This window comes from Microtus pennsylvanicus, chromosome 17 (assembly GCF_037038515.1).
Source record: "Microtus pennsylvanicus isolate mMicPen1 chromosome 17, mMicPen1.hap1, whole genome shotgun sequence".
NCBI lineage: Eukaryota > Metazoa > Chordata > Mammalia > Rodentia > Cricetidae > Microtus > Microtus pennsylvanicus.
Genome location: NC_134595.1, coordinates 27,453,960 through 27,473,723, shown reverse-complemented (window position 1 = coordinate 27,473,723; position 19,764 = coordinate 27,453,960). Strand labels below are relative to the sequence as shown.

The following is a 19,764-nucleotide window of genomic DNA, read 5'->3' as shown; positions in this document are numbered from 1 at the left end:
CAGTCTGCAGGGTCTCTCCCCTTCTAGGCACTGAGTCAGACCTTTCAACATCTGATGGACCGGACCGGGAGGCGGGTCACAGCCTCTCTGCTGTGTTTGGTGGGTTTTTGTTGTTTGCATTTTTCCCCACGAAGCTGCCATTACTCACATTTTGAAAACTGCCCTACATCAAATTTACATTATTGCTTAATTCTTTTAAAATGAAGCGGGGGGGGGGGGGCTGTTGGAGAGATGGCTCAGTGGTTAAGAGCACTGGCTGCTCTTCCAGAGCTCCTGAGTTCAATTCCCAGCAACCACATAGTGGCTCACAGCCATCTGTAATGAGATCTGGTGCCCTCTTCTGGCCGCAGGCACATACGGAAGGAATATTGTATACAAAATAAATAAATAAATCTTAAAAAAAAATAAAAAGAGGGACATGAGCTAAGACAGGAAATGGAAGACTGGCAGAGTCAAAGCAGCTTCACTGTGGCTCAGGATGCGGAGAAGGTGAGGTCATATTTTCAGAGGGCTTAGCCTAGGGCTGGACATACCAGCGAGTCTGGTAGAAGCTTTTTGGAAAAAATAAAAATGTCAAATTTAAAAGTGAATGTGCATTTCAGTTGTAAAGACAAACCTGTGTCGCCGGGCGGTGGTGACTCACGCCTTTAATCCCAGCACTTGGGAGGCAGAGGCAGGTGGATCTCTGTGAGTTCGAGACCAGCCTGGTCTACAAAAGCTAGTTCCAGGACAGGCTCCAAAAACCACAGAGAAACCCTGTCTCGAAAAACCAAAAAAGAAAAAAAAAAGACAAACCTGTGTCATTCTGCCCATCCCTGACTCCATTTAGGCACCCACAGATGCTAAGTGACTACCAACAGACTCTGGAATACCTAGGCGTGGAAACCTGAGTCAGGTCACAGGCCGCTGGATGCCCCCAGACTCTGGCAGCTGGTACCACCTTCTGTGTGGTTGTCTTCCGGAGTCTAGAGCCACTGGTCTCCCGGGTGGTACCCTGTGGGTCTTCTTCCTCCTCCTGGGCCACAGCCCCTCCTGACTAGGCAATCCCCCAGCCCATGATGGCTCCTCAATGCAGGCCCCTGGTGGGCAGTCCTCTCAGGCCTTGTTTCTCTAACTCAGGGCATCGATTCTTGTTTCTCTAACCCAGGGCATCTGGCAGCAGACATCTTAAATCAGAGGGAGGCCACTGTCAGTCCTGAGTGTAAGGTCATCTTCCTTGTGCCCTGCACAAGTCTAGACTAAAACTTTCATAGCCTTTAGGATACTTGGGGCAGAAGAGCCTGGGATTACCACTCCCAAGCCCCAAGCTACTCAGGCCAACCCAACCAACCATAAGGGTTCCCCTGTCTGCCCCTGCTGGGCCCTTTGCCTTCTCCACAGCCCATATTCTGCTATTCCAGAGCCTGCTTGGGCTGAAGAGAGCCTGGTCCCCTGAAGCCGGATCCCAAGAGGGTCCTGCCACCCATCCTAAGGGGGAGGACCCTGTGCTAAGACCCTGGGAGGACTCCAGACCCAAGCTGGCCCTACTCTAAGAAAACACCTGTTACTCTTGATGCCTGGTGGCCTCAAAGCTAGCCTTGCTCAGTCTGGAGCGACGCAGTCACAAGCTTTCCAGAGCCTGAGTGTCTCAGGGCCATGTTGCATCTCTGGGAATCTTGACCCCAACTTTGGAGCACCTGTTAGAGATCCAGTCTCATTACACTGGGACACGCCCAGGCTGGCCAAGCCAAATGAACTCAGGGCTAGAATAGAACACGATAACTTAGCTAAGGAAGATGAAGGAAGATGAAGAAAGGCTAGCCCATGCCCTCTGATGTCTTCTTGGTCTCCACAGACCGCAAGCCTAGAGCCTACCAGGCCTGAGACCCAAGACTCCCACTGAGGCAGCTGCTTCTCAGGCTGGGGCAATACCTTCTGCAGCCAGGGAGCGACATCACAGGAGACTCCAGGGCACATCTCTGCTCCCCAGGGCCCCAGCCAACCTGGTGTCCTTTGGAGGTAGCCAGTTAACACTTGGCAGCCATATAGATCCATCCTCCCATGACAAATGGAAGCAAAGACTGTTTTTCCTCTCAAAGGGCTAAATAAGACAGAACTCCACTTTAAAAAAAAATGTAAAGAAGCCACTTGGTAGAAATTCAAACTCCTACAGGACCAGCATTTCTTGAAATCAAAATATATGATAAGTTTCATTTCTTCCCAGAAGTTGTACAGTTCGGTATTAGCCAATCGCCTAAGAATGTGAGGAAAAGTAATGACCCAGAGAGAGGCACTGGGCTCTTGACTTGCCAATATGCTCTGGACTGTGTATTCATTTTCTTGAAGTCCGAGACTCATTCCTTATACTTCCCTGAATCACCAGTGCGGTGGGGACTCCAAACTCCCAGCCCATTGAAAGATCAGGACCCCGTGAGTGGATGAGGCTCTCACATCAGGGAAAGTTCCCAGGCCCTGTGGGTCAGAGCCTCTGAGGCACCGCAACCCAAAAGGCTGCTGGGAAAAGGAGTGAGTAGCAGCTGCCTAGAGCCCACTGCACACAGGTAGGGATGCCTGGAATATGTTCAGTCAGTCCTGAAGGAAGCAGACGGGCTCAGAGCTAGCACCCTCTTGCACCCCTCACCCCTCAAAGCCTCTGCCTCTCTGTCATCCAAGAAGCGGCCTCCTCCATTCCTTACCCCAGGGGGCCAGTACCACCTGTGAGCATGTCCAGTCGCAGCCAATAGACAGAGACAGAAGTGAATGGTTGTGTGTTGCATGAGAGCCACGTTTATTTCTTAATTGGACAGAGCCCTAAGAGCACACAAACAGTACAAGAGCCTACAGCTAACACTCAGGTGTAAACAGCAGGATACTAGTCATTACGTCGGATGGTTACGACACGGGGGCCAGGGGGTGCCCACGGCAATCACATATGTACAAGTCGGGGACACAGCCTCTGAGTTGCAGGGGGGCCCTCGGTATAGACAGACTACAGGAGGTCCAGGCTCAAGGAGAGACTCAGGTCAGCCACAGCATCTGTCCATCCTGGGGGACTGCATGGTTCCAGTCCCACGGGTAAAGGACTGTGTCTCTTGAGGTTCCCACGCTAGGTGGAGCAGAGAATCAACATATCTGTCACATCAGTCACATTCAGTAATCTCAAGACATTCAGGGGTCTCCAGGGACCAGGAGAGATAAGGAGAACAATTTAGTACAGCTGTTGTGTGTGTATGCACGCACACACACACACACACACACACACACACACATGGTTGGCATGATTCCTTAGAGCAGGACAGGAGGCCTTAGATGTGTTATCCAGGCAGTAGCAGGGTTTCACAGGAACCCAGCACTAGGCCGGGTTCTCCCAGGATGCAGAAGCAGCCCAACCTCTCCAGGAAAGATGATTATCCCAAATTAAACTGAGGTCACAGCCTGGGCAGCATCAAGTATCAAAACCAAACTGTCTGTGGAAGTGGTTTTCTGGATCCGTCTCTCTACACTTAGCAGCAAACAGAAAGATGTGCTTGTAGTTCAAGACGAGTCCTCCCCGTCTCCAAGTCAGCCCTCCGTGTCGGCTCAGATAAATGACCTTCAGCTGACATAGTTTTGGGCAGGGAGGGCATGAAGAAATCAGGTTTCCTGGGCTGTGGATGCGGTTCTTGCTCAACCAGTTCTGGTTACTAGACTCTGACTCAGGACTTCCCACAAAAGCAGGGAGCCCACCTTGGTTCCTAGACAATGCCTCTGAATAGTGTATGTGTGTCTGTGTGTGGGGGGTAGAGTTCCTACCTTTCTATAACCCGACCCAGGCATAGGGGCTCTGTAGGTTGGCTGGCCTCAGACACCCACATGCTGGGTGCAGCCAGACCCTTCCAAGGCCTCAGCTTCAGGTTGGTTGGCCTGAGCGAGCGTGGCAAGCCTGGCTGCCTCTCTGCCTGCTGGGAGCTGTGTGGTTGTGTGGCCCTGGGGAACCAAGAAATCTAAGCAACTCGCTCTTTCCCTTCTTTTTGTAGATCATGAGTATCAGAGTCAAGCACACAGCTGTCTTCTCTCCACTCTACCTCAGCCTCCAAGGTCCATATTAGACAGCCCAGGTCACCTGGTTTCTGGTTATGGTTTAATTTTGGTCTGGGGGTGGGCATCTTGGTCTGGATTCATAGAAATAAGTCTTATTCTATATTTCAAAGATAGGGTTTCCTGAGACCTGATGCTAAGGACAATTACTTTGGGTCCTGGGGATGAGGATAGCCGGGCATGATGGTGGCCACCCATATGGCACCTGACCCCAGTGATAGGTGGATTCTCAGTCTCAGCAGGGCTCACACTGGCTGGCAGGTGCATACACAACTGCCAGCATGAACCCTGCTACCACCTTGAATCTTGATGCCTGGATGAAGGGCAGGGCACTTGATAACTATGCTAAGGGACCTTGAAGCCAGAACCGTCTGCTATGCCTTTCCAGTCAGTAGAGATTCTGTGAACAATGGCCTCGGGAGTCTCCATGTCAGTACCATGTGGAGACAGCCTGGTCTGACAGGGAACTCAGACCCAGCAGTTTATCTGGGGGTGGGGGAGATGGCGAAGGTGGAGAGAGAGGCCTGGAATAGCTGGATGCTGAGTGTAACTGCTCCTGAGGGGCGCCGGGGACTTGAGGTTTGGCTTCGGGTTTCCAAATAGGCCTGTGACAGGGAAATTCCCCAGATGCAGAAGAGAAGAGTCCCTTTGCCGAGACCACCACGAGGTCACCCTCAACTGCCTGATAAGGACACACATCACTCATTGAGTTCTCTTCTCACCGACACCCAAGGCTAAAGTCGGAGACCCCATCCTGAATGCCAGCGGGCTCTGCCGCCCACAGCCCCGTGTAAACCTGGCCACTTTACCCAACAGCCTGTGCACAGCCTAGCTGGAGCCAGTCTGCACTGCCAAGCAAGGGGTGATCGTCTTTCATTCCGCTCATCGGACCCTCTCCACTCTGGGAATGAAGCTGACTGCCCTACCCTTAGCGAGCCATCTTGGGAACCGTTCCCTCAGAAGCAGCAGACTGCACCATCTGAGTCGCCTAAGTCTTGGGACTTGCAGACCCCTCTCACACACAGACCCTGGTAGGTACATCTTAGACAAAACTGGCCAAGGCGGAGCATCCCTGGGCAGGCTGTGAGGAGCCATGGCTTGTTCACACCCCTTCCTCTCTCTGCTCCTAGCAGGCTGGAGACATATGTGGGAACCAACAGGGCCTAGGCTGAGGGGGTGAAGGGTGTTGGGAAGAGCTCCAAGTGAACCTTACAGCCCTACCTGGAGGCATTAGAAATAAATACTTACAAACAGAACACAGTCTTATAGTTAATGTCTCAGAGGACTGTTTCAACGCCACTAACTAATGTATATTAATTATAAGTCTGTCTATGCTTAAAAAAATATTAGAACAGCGGCAATACCCTGGGTCTTGTGCCCTCTGACCTTCCTGGCATTCCGAACTTTCCACCAGAGCAATTTTGGAAGAAACAACAACACGCACAACCTCTGGGGGGCACAATTCGTCATGTGGTGTAGGCCTCCCACCAGAGGTGGGGTTGCTGGGCCCAGCACAGGTGTCCCCTGGTGGGAGAAGGGCTGAGTGGCAGATGACAGGACAGATGAGAAGGACAGGGGAGTGGTCTGGGCCACTGGATGTCCAGGAGGCTTCGGCTCAGACCCGCGTCTGTGCAGATCTCCTTCGGGAGAGCTTGGACCTGCAAGGGTGCGGGTAAAGAAGCTGTGGTCAGGGCCAGGAGTCGATCCCCAGACCCTCCAGAAGCCAGAGGCAGCTCAGCAGATCCCCACACCATGCCATAGCCACGTGTCTTCTTTGGCCCCTTATACTCATAGATTGAAACCTGCTATCTGATGCATCAGTGCTTTGGGGGCAGGGGCACCTTACCTGCCTCATCCCTATGGCCCTTCATCAAGTCTGTGGTTTGGGAGAGGTGAGATCCCATCCCAAGGGCCCGGGTTCACCCATTAGGGCCTGCATTCAGAAAGTCTTCCAGCTGACTTATTGCATGTGCAGCCATGGCACAGAAACAGGTACCATCTCTCTGCCCAGCCCGTACCGAATGGTCCCAGCCAGGAGTGGGTTGAAGGCGTACAGCCAGTCGTGCATGTCCTTGTCACTGTTGGCCTGCAGCAGGATGCCTCGGTGCTCGGTGCACACGGCGAACGTGTTGGGTGTCTGTAGAGGGAAGTCACTGGTGAGAAGGCTCTGGGGCAACATGGCCACTCCCGTTCCCGAGAAAAAGCTCTTTTGGAAGGTTTTAAGAGTGGACAGGTGGGAGAAAAAGCCAAGCTTACACAGCACAGCACCCGCTTCCCCAGGAGCGGAGCTAGCTTCTCTGTAAAACACACACTTTTGTCCTGACCACACAGGCATGCAGCTCCATTCTGGAAGCCTCTGAGGTCGGGAAGCTTATTCCAGCTCTGTGTTCATGCTGCTTTGTATCCCCAGGGAACGACTCTGACCTTCATGGGACACACCTCTGCCTGGGACCCTGGTTAAAGTGCCCCGTTCATCTGTGCCCTCTGTGCTGGTTGTGTATAGTAACTAGGTCCATAAAGCTTGCTCTCACCACAAGAGATAAAATGCCCGGTGAGCACCGTAGCCTCATTCCACAGTCTTGGAGAGCCTTCCCTCTGACCAGCTACAGGAGGCTGGCTCCCATACCCCTAGGGCACTGTATGCTTGTGGAGAGCCTTGGCTCGATGCCTTGGGCAAGAGAGCTCATTGGAGCTGCAACCCGACCTGCCAGGATTCTCGGGAGCCCCAGGACAGAACCTGGACAGAACCTAACTGCTGGCTATTGCATGGGCAAATGGCAATACTATCACCAGTCGCTGCTGAGGCTCAGACAGGGGCAGGTCAGGGAGGAAAGAGTGGGTAGCGCCCCTGGTGGACTCAGTACTTCTGAGCTGGGCTCTGGCCGCACCTTGAGCATAGCCTGCTGGTCTTCGCTGTACTCCACCTGGGCCGTGGAGAGGTTGAGCACAAATCTCTCGACCGTGTCCTTGTCGCTGTTGTACATGTAGGCATAGGGGCGCCGCACCACCACGAAGCGCTTGGCCCAGCCAGCCGTGTGTGGTTCCAGGAAGTGCAAGTACCCCTTCTTGGAGACGATTGGGCTGGGAGACAGAGACAACACCTGTTGGCTCAGGAACCTTGGGCGGCCAGCTGGGGTAAGGGACCAACACGGGGGCTCACACTCTATGACCCTGCACTAGGCCCTTGGGAAGGAAGGAGACCAGCTGTGAAGGGGTCACTGATATTGCCTTGGGATACCCAAGAGCAGAACCACCAACTACATCTGGGCTAATTCTCCAGTTTTCAATGGGGAGATTCGGGAGGAAAAAAGCTAAAATTTTCAAAGCAATTTCCCAGTGCCCACCATCCATTCAGTCCCCATCTCTGCCCAATTCCCCAATCCTCTACTCTCTGATTGTTACCCCTCTGTGCCAAGGGCCAGAGAGGCCTGACTTCCTTGTACATAGGTGAGGGGGTCCCTGGCACCGAGCTCTGCCCTGCACACACATCAGGGTTGGGTGCCTGTTGCTAGACAGCTTCTGACTGGGGCAGAGACCTCGCATACCTGACTCGGATCTCTTGAATGTCGGGGACCAGCAGGCGTTGAGGCTCCTTGTCTGCCTCTGACGCCCGAGCAGGGGAGGGAGTCTTCTTGGAGTCAATTTCTGGCAGGAGCTCGGGTTCTGGACTGGCGGGCCTGGAGCATGGCTGGGGGGTCCTAGAGATGGAAGGTAACATTGGCCTTCTGTCATGGTTCTTCAACGGACTAGTGTTCCCTGGGAACGTCCTCCTCAGAGCTGCTGGGAAATGGTTCGGGGGCTGACTGGTTAAGTCCTCAGGAGTACCCAGGTGTCAGAGTCCACCCAGCTCCAGGGCTGCTGGGAAATGGTTCAGGGGCTGCCTTGCTAAGTCCTCAGGAGGAGTACCCAGGCGTCAGAGTCCACCTGGCTTCAGAGCTACTGGGCTGAGTGAACAGGCTCCATGGTCGCTCAGCAGGGGTAGGCTTCTCTGTATTGAGAGAATGTTCCAGGCCTTCTGTTTGATTGTTTGTTTATGCTTTTTGCTTTTGCTTGTTTGCTTTTTTAATTGGAAAGTCTAAAACATTCTTTAAAGTAAAAAAATGAAAACAGCCCAAACTCTTAGTAATCGTTGATGTTACAACGGGAGGTGGGGTTTCCTTACCACGCTGCACCACAGCCTCCGCCGATCAAATTACCTTCTCTCCACCGAGAATTTTAGAGCCCTGTCCCTGGAAAGGGGGTGTTTCTGTTCTCTTGTTTCCAGGTTTATTCACTAATATATCTTTCATTTGTGCTAGCTAGGAGCTAGAGGGCACAGAGGTTGTATGAGCAGGGTGGACACAGGTACTCCAAGAAGGCCAGGGCATCCTTCCACCAGGCCCCGCCTTTCTCTGGGGCCCCAGCACCCACCTTCTCCCTCCCTGAGTCCCAACAACTGTCACCAATTGGCTTCAGGTGTCAGGAAGCTTCCCCAGTAGCAGAGCTCACTCACCTCACGTCCGTGGCACCATAGCGTCCTTCAATCAGAGAGGGGCACGTGGAAGAGGGAGTGAGCGTGACTGCACCCAGCGGAGACATGGATGGGTCCCGCATCAGGGTGACGGACATCTCAGAGAGCTGCAGGGGACAGAAAGTTTCTCCTCAGCTGAACCCCTGGGCCTGGAGGAGGATGGGGCTGGCCTGCATTTTACTTTCTGATTTGTATGCCCTCCCTCCCACTTTTCCCAGCTCAGGGTGCTCCTTTTTTTTGTACCCCTGGCTTCCTTCTAACTCCTACAGAGTCCCGACTATTCCTTCCAGAGCTTCAGACTGCCCTGACCCAGGTGGGTTCCCCCTTCAGCGTCTACAGGGTCAGGAGCTTCTGGAGTTGGTAGGAACCTGCAGGATGATGGTCCCAGGAAAAAAATGATAATGTCAAGGGGACAGGAAGCGAGGAGAAGACAGAGCCTGGGTAGACACCATGTGGTTTGAGATGGGCCAGGTCAGGCCCTCACTCACACCCCAGTCTCCTCAGATCCCAGGCCCAGGGAAACCAGCCATTCAGCTATAAGGTATCTCACTGGGCCATGAGAACTGAGATCTTCAGCAAATCCTCCTTGCCTTTGGCAGGCCAGGCCAGGATCACCCCCGACTATAGACATCTGGGGCATGAACCTACCTTGCTCTCACTGGCACTGATGCAGACGTGGCTGTGGGTGTACTCTCTGTTGAAAGTGTGCATGAGGAGTCGTAAGCACTGCAGACGGAGAACGCATGGTTAGAGGTGGGGAGTTGTTGAACAGGAAGCTGAGGAGGCAACACTTCCACCCAGCCATGGGGTGGGACACATTAAGGAGCTCCTACACTGTGCTTCTAGGGAGGCTGTGACTTAGCATCACCTAAAGACACGAGGCCTCCCTAATGGCCTGTATAGCAACAAGGACTGGCTCTGCATGGAGGCAGGGAGCTAGCTCCCCAGCAGTTCAGAGACTGCAGAGATGGCAAGTCACTGCTGGGACAGAACCTACAAAAGGCTTCAAACTGGGGGTTCTGAAGGAGAGGGAAGTGGAGCAAGGTAGCAGGCAAAGAACTAACTAGTCCCAATCATCCCCATCCTTTAACTTCTGGCAACTCAGACTAGAGCTTGTCATAGACCAGGCTGGGTCACTGCTGTGGCCACAGCACCCACCATCCCAACCTACCTTGACGGCCAGCTCCCTCTGCCTCTCATTGGGCACCTCCAGGGGTGATGGCTGACCCTCAGCTGACAGTGGGGAAGAGGCACCCGAGGAGCTGCGGGACTCAGAGTCCTCGCTGGAGGCTGGAGACAGCGCCTCGGGGCCAGGCCTCTGGGTGGTCTCCAGCTTCTCCCGTAGGAGCAGGTAGTGCCGCGTCTTCTCCACCTGCCAAGGGAACAAAGGTGAGAGAGGGCACCAGCCAGAGCAGGGGGCCCCTGGTAAAGTGTGGGAAAGTCCTCTCTGCCCGGGTTATGGCTGGTAACCTGAGGGACACATTGCTGGCAGGACTCAGAAGTCCCAGGCAAGCTTTGTGGTCTCCTTCATAGCGAGGATTCCCCATGATGCTCATGGGGCCCCGTTGTGAGCAGTAGGGGACTGTGCCTCTGCATCCTGCTTCCCGTGTGCGCCCTGTGGGTAGACCCAGCAGTGGCAGGTCTCTGCAGAGGGCATTTCCCTGGCTTCACTTGGGCTTCCTTCGGGTCACAGCTGACTAGCTACACTTGCCTAGTCCTGCTCTCCTGTGCCTCTTGGTCCCCAGTGCCTCCCACACTCACCTCCTGCAGAAGGCTCAGCTTCTCCAGCTCCCACTGGTGGTCCAGGATTAGGCTGTCACTCCGAGGCCTCCAGCCAGCCAGGTTCTCCTCACCCCGGACATAGGCTACTGATGTGTCCAGCACACGCCGGCGCCGACGCTGCATCCCTGTATGGGGATTGATACTCTAGCGTTCTGACAGACAGACACCAGGTTTCTCCAAAGTTCTTTCCTTTCTGGGTTCAAGACTGGCTCCCCTGGGCCTCACCCACAGACTGCCTAACAGTCCTTCTCCCATGAGACTATGACATAGGTGGCCACAGTAGCTAGCAAACCTGACTCCTCCTGTCTGCCCTCCCATCTGAGGACACGCTGGAGACTGGAGGGAAATCTAGCCAGGAGTCCCGGGGTGCTGACTCTTGTCCCAGCAGAGAATAGTCAAGACAGTCTCCTACCTGGGCTACCTGCATCGGCCACGTGGCAAAGGCTGAGCTCATACACACCAGTCACGCGGTTGCTGAGGAAGCAGAGGGAGAGGTCATATCAATAGCAAGCACAGCTTTGAGGACAGATCACCACCGCTGATGCCTTCTGGGCACAGATCTCATCACAGGCTTAAAGCAGGTAGCCTGTTCAGATTGTGGTAATGTCACTTCCTGAGCTACAGTCTCTATGCAGACTTCTGCTCTAGATCAAGACCCCAAAGGGACTTCGGCTGCTGTGTGAACTAAATGACCTTTCTGGAAGCAGGAGTTGCTTGTGGGGAGTCGGGGTACACAGAGACATGGACATATTTGTCCCCCGCTCAGATCCTCAGCTGTTGTAGAACATTCCTTTACATTGTGTGAAGATATGTCTGTCCCTGTGATTGGTTTAATAAAAAGCTGAATGAGCAAAAGCTAGGCAGGATTTGGGGGAGGCAGAGAGAACACTGGGAAGAGGAAGGAGTCGTGGGAAGACATGAAGGAAGCATGACATGTAGGAGAGGAGGTAACAAGCCAAAAGTCACGTGGCAACGTGTAAATTAAAAGAAATGGGTTAAGTTACAGGAGCTCGTTAGAAATGAGCTATCCAGACAAGCTTTTCATAGTTAATCATAAGTCTCCATGTGGTTATTTGGGAGCTGACTTGGTGGGACAGAGAAAGACTTGCTACACTCAGCACCAGGCACCATCAGTCTCCTGAAGTCCTCAAAGCCCACAGAGAAACCCTCCTGTTCTTATGATACCAATGCCACCAAGGTCACCAACGCAACCCTCTCCCAGAGCTGGGCCTTGATGGCCACTGAGTCCTAATCCTCAAGCACCTTCCTTTTGGCTGTGCCCAGAGTTGGCTCAGACCCTGGTTCCATGTAGTAGATTAGTGGCCTGCACTGAGCTGCAGAGGGCCTCACTGCCCCCCCCACCTCCCCCATGGTTCAAGTTCAGGCCCTCCCACTGAAGCTACAGTAAGCATCAAGAATGGAGGAGGAAGAGGAGGAGGAGGAAGAGGATGGTCCAGTGTCTGAAACCCAACTTTCTTGGGCCTTCCAGGGTTCAGCAAAGCCATTTCTCTCACCCCACCCCCACCACACTCATTCAGCTTCTCCTATGAGCTACAAGCACACCTAAGGGCAGAAATTCCTGGGGTAGAGTTGCAGGGCACCCGTGGGGAGGTTGGTGTCCATAGGCCTCTCTGCTTCCCATAAGGAATAGAGGACTCTGTCATGCCTACTTGACATGATGCATGTCCCCTACATGTGCTTCCACTGCCCAGCATGTACACCTGAAGGCAGGGAGCTGCAGGGTTGATGGTTGGTCCTCACTCCAGCAGCCTGCGCTGTGGAGCTTATGGGCTTCCTGACACAGGAGTGTCCGTTGACTGGGTGACACCCAAGGCTCCCTCCCCTCTTTGAAGCTCAGGCTTCCCACCTCTGCCCACCCTAGTAAGCTTACCCTTCTGTGGCCCTCAGGCTCCCACTGCCAAACAGGTTGCGAATGGAGCGTGAGGCGGGTAGCTTGGCGTCGCGAGAGTAGAACACCATGCAGAAGTCCTTGGTGATGACGGCTGGCTGGGTGCAGTTCTCCATCTGTGACAGACGACAGAGGTCAAGGCATAGAGACGGTCCAGAGTGCCCAGACCCCAGCCCAACCAGTACAATGTCCATCCCTCCCCACCTTCCTCTAGGACATGAGAGCTAGTCACCGAAGACACTAATGCCTGCTCCTGACCCTGGGCAGAATCCTAGGGGAGGGAGCCAGGGCTCTGACTCCCCCCCCCCCCATTGCTGAAGACAGAGGGAGCAAGAATCTCCAGGGCACTAAACCTACTCTGCTCCTGGGCTGTGTAACTGTAAACCAGGGGCAGAGCCTGAAATCTTCTTGTAGCTCAAAGCTGAACTTGGCCACTCTCACTCCAGACTCTAAAAGACCACAGCAAACTCCTTCCTGCGGATGCTTGACAACTCCAGCTGCACAGTGGGCATCTCACAACAAACGCGCTCTGAAGATGGGGCCTTACTGGTGTTTCCCGGGCTAATTGTGTCACTGCCCCTGAGGCAGCCCACATCTGATACCCAGAGTGATCTGTCTCTATGGAGAAGCGGTGCCCTGGCTCCCACCATCCCCACACTTCTCCTTTGCTGCTGTGCCCAGGCGGAAGCACTCAGGGGCCACAGCCCACACCTGGCCATAGCCTGGGGGCTGCAGGCCCGGGGGTAAGAGTGGCAGTAAAGAGCTTCTATTTTTGTCCTTTCTGGAATATTGATGTAAGGCAATAATGATGTCACGCAGTCCTTTTGCAGTCTCAAAGCTAGAATCCACGCACTAAAGATGCAGGTGTATACTAATTTTGAGCATTGTCATTAAAGGCATATGGGTTTACTCAAGGACTTGAGACATTCTCTGGGAAGAGAGTTGGAGGGGGGTCACTGGACCTCAGTGTCCCTCGAGCTATGGGGGGCAGTGCTGTGGATGTGGGTGTCTTGCCTCAATGTAGGCAGAGAGGGTCATGTAGATTTTCTCGCGGTAAGGGGTGACACGGTTGAGCAGGAGAGAGTTATGCATGGAGCTGTCCCAGGCTGCTTCGAACTGGTAGAAGGTCCTGGAAGAAAGCAGACAAGGTAAAGGACAACGTGTGGGGCTGCTCTCGGTGGGAACGGGGACATGCAGACAAACACAGAGAGGGCAGAACTGCAGGGGGGTCATTGGAGTCACAGGTCAGGAAGCTTGGGTGGCAGATCCCTCCTCACTCAGACCTAGCACCAAGCAGGGGCCTCCATAGGGCCATTTCCTGCCGGCTCCAGCTTCCTCGGCTCCACGGTGTGGACTGGGAGGAAGGGGAGAGCCCTCAGAGGACACACCAAGGGCAAGGAGGAAGGCAGAGGAAGGGGAGGGGGCTGTCTCAGCCTCAGTCTGAGCCAAGAGGCATCACTAGGGATCTCCCCAAGTTAGCTAACCCCTCCACCACCCACCCCTTTCCATGGAGACTCGTGCTGCCTGGGGAAGGCTCTGGGGAGGATGCTTGGAGTGGAAACGGTGGCCTGTGAACAGCATCCCTTGGGCTCCTGAGAGCAGGTCCATGGGAATAGCAACCATGGCTCTTTCCTCTGTCCCTATCTCCAGCTGGGGGTTATCAGGGCTCAGATTTGCCCAGGATGGCTCAAGGTGGCTACCAGGAGCCCAGGACTTTGCCTCTACCATAGAGACCCCTGCACCACAATCCCCATAGGCTCCCTCTCAGAAAGACGGCTGTCGTGGGACAGTATCTGTATTATTTATCCTAACATAAATCTCCAGGGCTTCCAGGGAGAAGATTTGCCTCAGTTCACAGCATGGCCACTCCACAGCCCCATCCCATCCAAGCATCCTCGCTGACACACAGTTCACAGCCCAGGCAGCACACTCTCCTACCACCTCATGGCCAGGCTGTTCAAGGACACCAGCAGGCTCCCTGAGATGCCTGGCCATGTGAGAGTCTGACTGTTGCTGCCTTTCTTCCTGTATGACACTGTCCGGGGAATAGGATACGGGGTCAACGGGTCAGGGGCATGGGACAAAGCAGGCTGGGCAGGGCCACTGTAAGACACGTATCACTAAGGAGAGGTCTAAGGCAAGAGGAGACAGCGGGCAACCAGAACAGGGCAAAGAGCAGGCAGCACTGGAGGAAAAGGGGGAAGGGACAGAGTAGAGGGGGTGGAGCAAGCGAGGGCAGGAGAGAATGGTGCCTGTACCTAGTGTCATTTCCGAAGGAAACGCTAAGGGCGCAGCCAGGACACACGCACACACACAGAAGAGAGGGAGACGTCAGAACAGGCCTTCCATGGCCAGCACAGCTGCTGAGGGGCCCCCTGGAGCCCCAGCCCAGCCCCACAGATGCCCCGTCAGCTTTACGAAACCATTTCCAGCTATGACCACAAGGGTCATGGTGCCCTTCAGAACCAAGGAGCTAACATGGGGGTGAGGAGAGCATGAGGGTTGGAATGGGGGGCATTTTAGAGCCAGGGTCACCATTACAACGATGCTAGGGTAGGACCATCACTGTCACGTCTTGCTTGGACCTTGCACCTGCATCTACTATTCTTTGCCTTCAAAGTCTCTGAAGTGGCCTGCAGCTTCTGAATGTGGGGTGTGTGTGTGTGTGTGTGTGTGTGTGTGTGTGTGTGTGTGTGTGTAAAAAGTATGGCTTCCCCAGCCTGGGTTCCCCCACAAGGACTGAGCCCCAGGCCTGTCCTTGTTTCTCAAACCTGAGTGAAAAACCTAGAGGAATGAATCTGGCCAGGCTAGTGGGGTCTCGGAGCTTATCTGGGGTGCCCTGCCAGCTGGGCCTAAATTAACCACCTTAACCCAGGCCCAAGTAAGAGAAAACAAAACGGTGGCCCTTGAGTGGATCGGTGGAGGATGCTGCAAACCCCAGCAAACTGGGCTATCTCTTGAAGGCCTGGCCAGCAGATGTCTATTTGAGGCAGGTGTGACTCCGTTTGGACCATTTTCTGTAGCAGGACTAGCCTTTTCAGACACTGCCCCATCCCCCAGCAGCCAGGTGGCCAACCAGAACAGGCTCCGACATCAGCAGTCATGAGTCTTCTTGCAAGTTACTCCCAAGTGATGCTCGGTCCCTTGCCTTGGAGGTCACCTGCTGTCCTCTGGGGGCTACACACATAGGGCCTTGTGGCGAGCCTTTACTTTCCACCAGCCATGACTTAGGTCATGGGACATAGACTGTGGTGCCCCAAGGATTGGAGGGTCTGGAGCTTCCCAGTGTCCCTGAGGCCTCTGCTGAGGGCGGGCAAGTTGGGGGTGGTTCAGGGGAAGAAGAGGGACTTCCACCAAACATGCAGGCCATTAGGTGGGACCCATAATCTATTACCATCAACAATAAGGCAGAAAAATAGAATTCAGAGAAGCTGAGGTGTCCTGCATAGGAAAGCCCAAGACAAGGACAATGGGGAGGCCTGTGGAGGTGCAGTGGACCCTTACTCCACATGGAGTTCAGGATTCAGTTGGATCACTGGGTATCAGGTACCCCAGGGGAAGCCTGGATCTCTTCCACACAACCTCTCATTCCTTCCAGGCTGACATTTAGCCAATAGTTTGGAAATGGGGGACCTCAGAATTCCTGGATCAAAATGTGTGCCCTATTGTGAGGCATCTGCAGGGTGGAAGATGGTGTCTAGAGATTTGGCCTCTAGACATGATATGGTGGCCAGGGGCTCTCCATGGCTGAACTCTGATGGCTAAGAGGAGACAGAGCAAAACATGAACCTCTTGCTCCTGATCCCATGAGGACTCCGCGTCACTTTATAACTCTGCAACAAGAGGCTTTCTCCAGATGCAAGTCCACCAACCCACAGTGGACCAGAACTCTGAGCCCAAACATCCTGCTTCTCCTAGTCACCCAACCTCAGATAGTTTTGTAGAGTGTTGGGAAATGGACCAGCCACTCAGACACACTACGAGAGCAGTCCAAACAGCCAAGACCCTACACCGGGACTGCTCGGGAACTCGTTACCCTGTGCATTCTTGAGCCTCACCCCATACCACCGAGTCCGAAACTCTGGCTGGTGTCTCCTGTGAGCAGAGAACCTCAGTTGAGCCCAAATGGCCTCTGCTATCTGCTCTGCTTCCCCATCCAAATACAGCTGAAGAAACAGGCCTAGGGCAGGTAAAGTCCCTCCAAGCCGCATCAGCAACTGCTCTGACTGTTTCCCCTCTGGGCCACCTGAGTCTGTGACTACTGTGCGTACTCCCTTGGCATCCCTATAGATGCAGCATTTCTGGGGCCCCATTCAATGGAAGGGATGTGCAATGGCTAATCTGTACCATGCAGAGTGTGGGCAGGTGACATAGGGTCTTCAAAAGGAAAGGCTGGCCAGCAAGACTCCTTCTAAAGTCAGAGGGTGTAATAGGTGGGATCTCTAGGCAATGTCCTGCCTCCAACTGGCTTGCTTGACCTGGAGGGACACCAGGAGGCCTACTGTGTGGCTCTCTTCTCTTCTAAGGGGACACAGCCACCCTTGCAAGCCTACGAACAGGACAGCCAAATTCAGACCTATGATACGGTGAGCATAGCGCTCAAGCAGGGTATGAACCATGTGGTGAGTTCTGCCGTCACTATCCGAGGGCTGCCCATAGAGAGGACAGTGGGCGCTGTGGGACACCCCCTCTGTCTACCTCTGTTATCACAGACAGGCTGCAGGCACCTGGCCAAGTGATCCCATGCCACCACACATTTGTAAATCAGAAACCTGTACTTCCCCAGTCCTTGTGGAGGCAGATGCACTTCCTGCCTGGCCGCCAGAGGGCAGCTCATGAACACACCAGGTTCTACAGAGCACCAGCTCCTACCGTCTGTGGTAGTGCAGAACAGAGGACAAGATGGGATTGAAATGGACTCCCTTGTGTCAGCTATGACGGATGAAGGCTAAAGCCAGGAAGCCATGAAGGGAGGCTTCTTATCACAACTGCCTGCAGTGACTGTCACAAGACAGTCAAAACCGCGAGCTTCCACAGGTGCTGGCGCAAGGATAGCTGCCCAGCGTGTCTGGTCAACCTACTACTGACGTCTCTTGGTACTGATCATTGTGACTAAAGATCACTGTTTCGAAACACCTGATGTAGTCCAAAAAAAGAAAAACCTTTACAAAAGAGTCTTCCTCTTGCTCGTGTTCCCTAAATAAGCCTGTGGGTTACTAGGACACACGGGTTCCCATGCAAACTTGTAAATAAATGGCGTCACTCTTGGGTGAAGCTCTCTGCCTGCTGCTGACGGTGATCAAAGTGTGTTTGAACGATGCCGTGTCTCTGAGGCCTTGAAGGTATCCCAGTCACAGAGAGCAAACAAGGCGGGCATCAGTGCAAGGGGATTTCCCGAGGATCTGAACATAACGACTGCAGCCCAAAATCCAAATGCCCTGAGAAGTATGTTTCCAGGGGGGGAGGTCCAGGTCCTCCAAGGAAGCCCCTTCACAGGCTCATTGCTGTCACAAGTCCCCAGGCTACAACCAGGACAGTTCCTTCCACCATGGGGGCTTGATGGCATGACTGATGACAAATTGAATAGGGGAACTGTTCCAAAGCTGACCTTGGAGATCCTGTATGAAAGGTCTGAACATGGTGCAACACACAGCCAAGCACAAATTCTACCCGTAGCTCCAGATCTGAAGGCCCAGGATGGACAGTGGCCACACGCGGCTGGACCCTCTCCCAGAACTAAAATGGCAGCATCACAACCAGGCTACCACCAGAAACATCTTAGGGAGGCTGGACCAGCCACCTTCTGAACTCCAAACCCACCCTGCAGGTTAAGGGTGGCTCTCCACCTTCTCCGACTGGGTCCTGATCATCCTGGCTTACTTTCCTCACTCTTCAAGGTCACATGTGGCTCCTTCAAGGGTCCCATCCTTAGGGGGACGTGTGATGATTGAGCCTGAATCCTAACCTGAAGACATATTCACCATATCAAGACAGGGAAAGGGGAGATCCGGGATGAACAGGTGAGGAGGGTGCCTACAGCAGGAAGTGCTGCTGAGCTTGAAGCCTGCCAGGATGCAGGCTGAGGAGCTGGGACGGCAGGCAGGCCAGATAGGAGGCATGCAGCTGCAGAGACCCTCTTCCTGATACATGGGCCATAGGAACATATAGGAACCCAGAAGAGAGTGTGACTCTCTTCAAGATCTATCAGGCAAGGGCTGGGGCCAGAGCCCAGCAGAGGCAACCTGAGCTGGTAATGACTTCTGTACCTGATAGACAAACTTCCTTCTGACTCGCCGGCCCACATGGCCAGGCCCAGTCTGGAGAGTCACTGTCCTTGGAAGAGGACCCTGGCCAGACCTACCTTTCGGGAAATCCTGGTCAGTTGCCTGACTCTCCCCTTTCGTATGCATGGAACCCCTTTCCACTCCCAGCCTGGTTTAATCTCTTCTTCCTGGTGCTGTCTCTCCATTGTGCCCATCCCCCATCCCTCATCAAGGAGGTTCAGGAGCTGAATCCCGATGCAAAGTTCTTTGCTACCCCCTTACCCCAACCCTGGGGCCTCAAGGCAAGGACAGAGCCTGCTCAATCACCAACTGCAGCAGGGATGGGGTGAATAAGTATCCAATAGGCTTTGGGTCTCTGGACCCACAGTTCCTAATGTCAAGCTAAAGACAGCTCACAGGACTGGAGGGAAGTCTGAAAGAGTGAATGCTATGGGCTCACAAATACGTCAGGGGAGACAGATAGGAAAATAAGTTTCCATGAGACCCCGCATCTGGCCCTCTCCAGGAGGTTAGAGAACTCTCGGAGCATTGGGAAAATGAGTTCTGAAGCTGGGCAGATGAAGAGAGCCAAGATCCAATTGTATCTCTACTTCCTGGGGACGCTTCAGAAGGACCTGTTGCCCCTTATACCCATCTAGGGGAACCCCGTAACTCAGGGCAGGTGAGGTATGAAGGAGCACCGGATGGACAGAGGTCAGATTGAGTGTCTTTTAAGATGTGGATTAAGCGATAAACACTCAGGCTAATATTCTACAACTCTCTGGAGTCCCTGTGTGTCCCCCACTGTGTCTTGGTGTGGTTTCCTCAGCGGTTAAGATACAAACCACAAATTTGTTTAGGGGCTCTGCATTCTTACACCAAATGCCACTGTCAGTGGCAATGATGGGAGACTCATGTTGGGCCTGAACTGAGAGCTTTGCATGAATCAGCTAATTCACGACAGCACAGCCCACAGCTCTCATTATTTCCCATCCGCAGGGCAGAAGTAACATTCAGAAAGTTCTGGCACTTGTATGTCCCTCTTTAGTTAGCAAATGACTTAATCAGGCTGCCTCTGGCTCAGCTGTGTGGTCCCAGGATCACATGGGATAAGACTTTTCCCCTTCATGATCCTGATGGTATTACTGGCCACCACGATGGATTCCTGTCCTGTAGAACTGGATTTAAGAGGAAGCTTTAGTTCCAACCTAAGGACTTCCTTTCCTTCCTTCCCTCTCTCCCTC

The 19,764-nt window shown here is 53.7% G+C and overlaps 1 protein-coding gene across 13 annotated transcripts in view; it reads right to left on the bottom strand.

The window, feature by feature from the left end:
- Positions 1 to 2,743: 2,743 nt before the first annotated feature.
- The window catches only part of Kif1a (kinesin family member 1A), an 88,427-nt gene continuing 71,406 nt past the window's right edge, over positions 2,744 to 19,764 (bottom strand). For 9 of the 13 annotated variants that reach the window (XM_075952118.1, XM_075952115.1, XM_075952106.1 and 6 more), the window contains 11 exons: positions 13,272 to 13,386; positions 12,240 to 12,373; positions 10,761 to 10,822; positions 10,328 to 10,473; positions 9,738 to 9,938; positions 9,215 to 9,292; positions 8,549 to 8,673; positions 7,602 to 7,754; positions 6,945 to 7,137; positions 6,075 to 6,193; positions 2,744 to 5,714 (listed from right to left, as the gene is read on the bottom strand). In XM_075952118.1, coding sequence (XP_075808233.1) covers positions 5,672 to 5,714; positions 6,075 to 6,193; positions 6,945 to 7,137; positions 7,602 to 7,754; positions 8,549 to 8,673; positions 9,215 to 9,292; positions 9,738 to 9,938; positions 10,328 to 10,473; positions 10,761 to 10,822; positions 12,240 to 12,373; positions 13,272 to 13,386 — 1,369 coding nt within the window. In that variant the 3' untranslated portion in view covers positions 2,744 to 5,671. Of the gene's footprint in view, positions 5,715 to 6,074; positions 6,194 to 6,944; positions 7,138 to 7,601; positions 7,755 to 8,548; positions 8,674 to 9,214; positions 9,293 to 9,737; positions 9,939 to 10,327; positions 10,474 to 10,760; positions 10,823 to 12,239; positions 12,374 to 13,271; positions 13,387 to 14,515; positions 14,540 to 19,764 lie in introns of all 13 variants that reach the window. The other 4 variants (XM_075952114.1, XM_075952107.1, XM_075952110.1 and 1 more) reach the window with 1 other exon arrangement.